The sequence below is a fragment of the Ipomoea triloba genome, chromosome 5 (assembly GCF_003576645.1).
Source record: "Ipomoea triloba cultivar NCNSP0323 chromosome 5, ASM357664v1".
In the NCBI taxonomy this organism is placed as follows: domain Eukaryota; kingdom Viridiplantae; phylum Streptophyta; class Magnoliopsida; order Solanales; family Convolvulaceae; genus Ipomoea; species Ipomoea triloba.
In genome coordinates this window covers 19,001,924-19,008,842 of record NC_044920.1, presented here as the reverse complement: position 1 = coordinate 19,008,842, position 6,919 = coordinate 19,001,924, and the positions used below count along the sequence as shown (strand labels likewise).

The 6,919-nt window shown below is 30.3% G+C and overlaps 1 protein-coding gene across 1 annotated transcript; it reads right to left on the bottom strand.

The window, feature by feature from the left end:
- Positions 1–60: 60 nt before the first annotated feature.
- On the bottom strand, positions 61–1,648 carry LOC116019465 (probable WRKY transcription factor 50). Its single transcript, XM_031259675.1, has 3 exons — positions 1,237–1,648; positions 508–657; positions 61–290 (listed from the first exon to the last, which is right to left on the bottom strand). Exons 1-3 carry the CDS (start codon positions 1,593–1,595, stop codon positions 152–154), a joined length of 648 nt encoding a protein of 215 aa, XP_031115535.1. The 5' UTR covers positions 1,596–1,648; the 3' UTR covers positions 61–151.
- Between the last annotated feature and the right edge of the window lie 5,271 nt (positions 1,649–6,919).

The window sequence follows — 6,919 nt, the reverse complement described above, 5'->3', positions numbered from 1 at the left end:
AAAAAAAAAAAAAAAAAAAAAAAAGAACAGAGAGGGTAGCTACTTGTCATGGAAATCAGCTTCAACTGCAAATTGCTTTCTTTGGGAATATTATTGGTGAGGTTTGGAGAAGAAATTGAATCTAATTCACAACCGTGGTTGCCATCCTGTTTTAGTAGTAATATATAACATATGGGCTTTCGTGGTTGTGTATTCCTTCATATTCTGTTATCAAAAATTTTGAATCCTCTCGATCTCTTTCCACCCTCTTCTTCACTATGCACCCTTCATGTGAGCACTTGTAGTAATTCCTGCTCATATATATAAATACTTCCAATTAGTATCTTTATTCTTTTAATAAAAATAAAAAATAAAAATTTAGAGAATTTGGAAAATGAAAAACTATAGAATTAAGTAGATGTAAATTCATTTAATTTTAAGTAATTTTTGGTGGATGTATATTAAGATTTGAAAGCTAGAACTAGTAGAGTTTACTATATGGTAGAGCTTTGATCTAGTAAAGTTTACCTTGGATTGGAGTTACTTTTAACTTTTTTCTTCCCATATTTCCTCCACTTGTATCCATCATCCAAGATCTCAAGCTCAGTCTTCGTCCTAAAAGCAATTGAATGCCTCTCCTTGGCCTTTCTTGTATTCACCATCTGCCTCATGGACTTCCTGCTTAATTCATTTGTAAAGATGAAAAGATTAATAATATAATCATCAAAACGATAACATATATAAGGAATAAATGAAAACACTAATCACTAAATAATATATTCATTGCATGTTGTACACTTGTACTATACATCATATTTTACCTATCATGTTTCGATTCTTGATATAATTAAGATATATAGATATGTCATCAGCTTGATCAATCTTATAACTTTAACTGGATCATTAGCTTATATCTATCCGTGGGTTTAAGTGGATTATATAAAATGAGATAGATAGAAGAAGATGCCCACACAGGCTTGTTATTCAGTAGTTTAGTAGGTATTATTTAGGAGAAGAGACCAATATTCGGAACTTGGCAGCGACAGTGTAAGGATTATGCCAAAGTGGGCAAATCTCTTATGCCCACCAGCATTTTGCCCTATCTGCTGAGCCACTAAGTTACCGGGATTTTGCCTCTGTCGGGCATTATGGTTGGTGATTCAACCTTTTGGGAGAAGAAGATAGAAGAAATGGTCGGGCCGGAGAGGTTAAATTTATATGACAAAAACAAGAAATAATATAATTAATGTTACTTACACTTCTTGCATGGGATAAGTAGTAGTTGTGGGAAGCATTCCATCAAAGCCAGAGCTGCCAGAGCTTGCGGAAGTAGTGCTACTCTTGTCTTGCACAATGGTGGGGGGAGGTAGTGGGTGTGAGAAAATAGATGAAGAAGAAGAAGCAAAGGGGTTATTGACAACATTGGAGTAGTGATGATGATAATCGTCATTGAGGAGGGTGTTAACGTAGGAAAGCTCGAAATCTTGGGCATAATCATAGTCATAATCTTGGAGCATTTGAGGGGGAAAATGAAGATTATTACTATTAGGGTTTGTATATGATGGAGGGGTGGACATCATGTTTGGTCCTAGGAAATTAGGGTTCATGTCGGACATGGTTTTTTGATGAAGAAGAAGATAGAGGAAGAAGACTTTTGATTTGGGTGGCAGCACACCGAAGAATTTGAAGAGGTTGTTGGAGATGAATGACTTATCTCTTTGGATAATTGTGCTGCTTATATATATGTATATACAATCTTAGGTAGTATCATGTGATCCTTCCATATCAGCTTCCTTGGCAACTTCCTAGCACAATCTATGCACCTGCGAAAATAGCCCTAGATTATGTGTCACTCCATGTCACCACCATGACGTAGTCAACTTTTCATTTTCATAACTACTGCTGGCTGCTGCAATCTACTTTTCTTTATTATTTTATTTGTGTCCACCTTATTTTTTAAAAAGATATTTTCTTTTACGACGGTTACATTACCCTCTTAAAATTACTTTTTAAATTTTATCTTTTCACATGAATCACATGACATTACTCTATAAAACTCTCTTTTATATTATGTTTGCATGAACTTTTTTGAAGAGACTTTATTATTTAATTAACTTGTGATAGAATTGACTGGGCAATAAATATAAGGAGTTTTTTTTTTTTTTTAAATTAATTTTTTTTTAAATGTAAGAAGTAAAATTAGTAAGAGAGATTAACATTTTTCTTTTTCGCCAATCGTGATATTAAATTTGTAACCTCTCATTTCTCACAAGTTATGTAGCTTGACCACAAAATCTTAGCTTCTTCTTTCGTATTTTATTTAGAGGAATTTTTCAAATTTTCTCGACTGTAATAATTTTAACCAAAACATTCAAAATTTACTATTTATACCAACGTTTTGATTTTTTTAAAAAAAATTATAAAATTTGCAAATTCATAGTCTTGGTCAAATTAAATACTATTTTCAATTATTATATATACTTCATTTTCTATATTATACTCCTAAAAAACTTGTACAGAATTGCCATTAGTAAACGCGGAGTTAATTAAGTTGCACGTGAACAGTCCCCCCACCCTATATATAAATAAAAAGAGGAGGAAAGTTTTGAATAGGGTTGGGTGTAGGGCTCGTCTTGCTTTTAGATATGCGAGTAACGGTACATATTGTATTCGCATGTTTGAGGAGCGCCACAATAATTCACTGTCCTCATCTCTATATATAATAAAGCAAAATAATTTAGTGAAAACCAAAAACTGCATCGTTTAATAGAAATGGTAAAGATTGAATTCATTGTTTAAATACATGGCAATTGTTCATTTACCAAAACTAAATTAATTTTCGATTTTCAGTAATACATAGAGACCGGTGAGTGGTGATTGTTCATTTACTAAGAAAATAATTATTATATTTTCTTATTTATATTAATAAGTAATATTTAATTTGGGCATTTGGTTTTTATCAGCTTAATAAATGGCGTCGAAACGATTGGTTTCCTGAAGTTCACTACGAGATCGGTTTCAACTAACCGCTAAATAATTATAAATACATCACTTTTTCTCCAATACAAACACTACCAATCCCTTAAACAATCAGAAAGAACGGCTGCCAGTATAAAAAAAAATACAGAATCAATCGACTACGACGATGGGGCTGCGACAGCAACAGCGGCACAACGCCACCTGAAGTTCTAGAGAGTGGCAGAGCTGGTAGTGCTGCAGGTGGGCGGAACAGCAACGATGAGGGTGGCGCCACGGCGGGAGCACTTTTGGGTGGCTGGAGGAATCGGAGAGGAATTCCGGCGGGAATAAGTGGCCCAGACAGGAGAATTTGGCTCTACTAAAATTAGGAGGATTTGGTAAATCTCTGTATCCTCTTTCAATACTAAATAATAAGAAAAATTGAAATATATAATATATGTAGATAGATTTTATACTTTCATCAGATTTTAGACCTATAAGCATTGATTAATATTTATAACTGCTATTTAGAAATACTGAAATATAAGCATTCATTCATGTGTGTGTGTGTGTATATATAATTTAAGAACACAAGTATGTCTTATACTCCATAATTTGTTAAGAATAAGACCTTACTGTTAGTGGACTAACATATTATTATTGCAGAAATAAAGAACAAATGAATAAAATAGCTACAACATTCCTGCTTTTGGAATTAGCCTGTCCAGCACAAGATCAAAGCTTGAGGTTTTATTTCATAATTTAGCCATATACAACAAGATCAAAAAATTATGTATATATATGACCACTCTTGGATTGAAATATAAATATTTATTTTGTTTAGTCAAATACAGGTACAGAGAGTAAGTGATGCATTTTTTCAAGCTACCTGGCAGAAATATGAAAGCAGCAATAGTAAAGACATTGAATGTTAGTTTAGTTTATTTTTCAGTATGAAAGTATGAAAAAAGCAAATATTATTAGGATGTGAATAGGTTTTTAGTTTTTGTAAAACTTAGTTTAGTTTCATTATTTCTTTGTATACATCTTTTACTGTCATGCAAATTTTAAATGATGAAAACATAGTGTCTACCTATTGTTCTTGATTGGGTTTAAATAAAGAAAAGGATCTTATTTCTGTGATGATGGAAGAGGATGAGGACATGGACCCTGATTTGGAAATATGATTATTTCTGTCTTTTTGGAATACTATGATCTAAAGGTTTGTTTGTTTGTTTTTTTTTTTTATATATATATTTGAAAAACAATTAGGAAGCATCTGCAGGTGATGAAGGAAAAAGTTCAACCATTGCTGCTCAAGGAATTGCTAAAGACGGAGAAAATGATCAAACAAACTCTATCCAAATATGCCTAATGGATCAGTTTTTGTCAACTCTGAGACCTAAAAAGTTGTGACTTCATAAAGAAGAAAAGAACTAATTGCAAAGATTGGAGTTTATGTATTCTTTGAACTTGAGAAGAATTTTCACTGCCTTGCTTTTTGGTTTAGGCACTTTGTTGCTTGGTTTTATGGAGGACATTGATGGACGAACAGCACTTTGTAGTGCTTCAGTATTTTAATAACATTAATATTAAAATTACTTAACTTAGCACGGTATAAATCTTATCCGTGCATCGCACGAGACAATTACTAGTTATTGTCATAACATTTTCTTAAGGGAAATAGGAAGATTGGTGTTGGTCATATGAAGTTTGTTGCTGATTATGTAAAAGCGAACATTGGGCCAGTGCAGAGTTTTCAGTTGTTCAAGGAGATAGTTGGTAGTTTCTCAAATGTTGGTGCAACAAGTGTGGAATTTCGAAATATTAAAAGAGACATAAATTTACATGCTTCTGGTGTTGATGCCCAGATGGTTGTGACTAATTTCTTAAAGAAAAAAGAAGTATGCCCAGCTTTTTTCTTTGCATTTGACGTTGATGAATATGATCAATTATCCAGCTTAAAAAACACTCTAAACGTGATAAAAGATATTCATAATGAAATATGAAACATAATTAATTGGATAAAATAGTTCGATTAAAAAATACATAATAAATCACACATCTTCTATATTGAAATCATATTTATAAATATATCTTTTCTTTTAATTAGATCAATTTCAAGTTTTTTCTAGATTAATTTGAATACGATAACACACATAACTTCTAAACTACATTAACTAGATAATTCACAAAAAAATAAACTATTTTAAAAATATATTTCATAACTAAATCACACAATATATTGCATATACATAACTCATTATATATAAAATTCATAAAATAACACATATCTACTATACTAATAAGAGCCAAAGAGAGTGTGGCCTAAAATGGGTAGAAAAAATGACGGTCAAATTATTTAATCAAATGGATGGTTCAGATTGTTTAGATTTATATTTTTCATTGAGATTTCCTAATTTATCCTTAATTATATGATTATCCGTTAATTTTTCCGTTAAATATTATCTGCTCCATTAATATTCCGTTAACTTTTAACTTACCCATTAATTTCTATAAGAAAGGTCTTAGGTTCGAACTTCATCCCAAACAAATTTGGCATAATTAAGTTCTTCACTCTATTTTACTCTTATTAAATTAAAATAAATTTGTAGATACAACAAAAAAATGATACATATGTATTTCTTTAATTTAGGATTATGTGTCTACAATGCCTTTATTTAAAAAAAATATTCATTATCAATAAATTAAATAAAAATAATAATTTCATTAGTTATATTGTCTTTATTTTCTCTAAAGCAAAGATTCTTTACATTCAAATTCATCAATTGATATTCATTACATTGTCCATTATGTTCTTTTTACACACTATCTTGTAATTAAATGTCAAAGTTATAATACAAAATAATGTTATATATTTATGTACCAAGTATTTTATTAATAGCATGAAAAAATAATAAAGAATAGTAATACATGTACTATCATTTTTAAACCAAGTATTTAGACTATCGATTTTACAAAGTTGCAAACATTTATTTTAGTGACAATTATAATGAATTTCCTATATTATCTTGGATTCATATATTTTGAGTTACATATTTAAATAAACAAATTCGACATTCAATTACCTATATATAAATTTCTCCTATATAATCTTGTATTGATATACTTTCAAATATTTATTTAAATATAAACATTGGGCATTAACCCATCGGCAATGCGCGTGTAAAACTAGTTCTAAATATAAGTAGTAAATTACTCGAATAGAAATAGATTCAAAATTTGATATGATTAACAAATCAATCTATATTATAAATCTCACTATAATTATAGAAAGGTAAAAAAAAATCATAAAGTTACAAATTAAATTAAAAATAGATTTCAAAAGTTACCATTTTAATGTAAATGTACATATGAGGGGATCCGATCCTTGACCTTGAGCCTACAAATCACAAGTCCTAAACTCAGCTAACTTATAATTCATCAGTGACATAAATGTAAACTAAATTATTATAAGAAATATCTATATAGTATATATAAAAGGTAATGGTATAAGTGGCGGGCTCCTTTCGAGCATGGGCCCTGGGCAGGGGGCCAACCTGCCCTTGCCAGGGTCGGGCCTGCACTTAATAATTAACTGATACATCAAATTTAAAAATTGTTACTGTCTTAGGCTCTTAGGCTCCATTTGGTAGAGCGATGAAATTAAAGTGGTAACAGTGAGAATATAACAATTGAGTTGTTCTGGGCATTTTTCCCATTGGACCCTTCCTTTTTTTTTTTTTTTAATTTAATTTTCGCAATCGGAGTGATGGATTACTTCACTCACTTTAACAAGAGTTAAGTTCATCCAAATAATAGTAGTTAAAGTAGTGAACTATCACAACTAATTCAATCGCTATCTTAATGTATATTCTTAAAGAATAAATGTGTTTTAAATTTTATTTTTATTTTCTCAAATTAATATTTAAATAAATAATTAATAAAAATCCATTATTTATAGAATACTTCAAATTAAAAA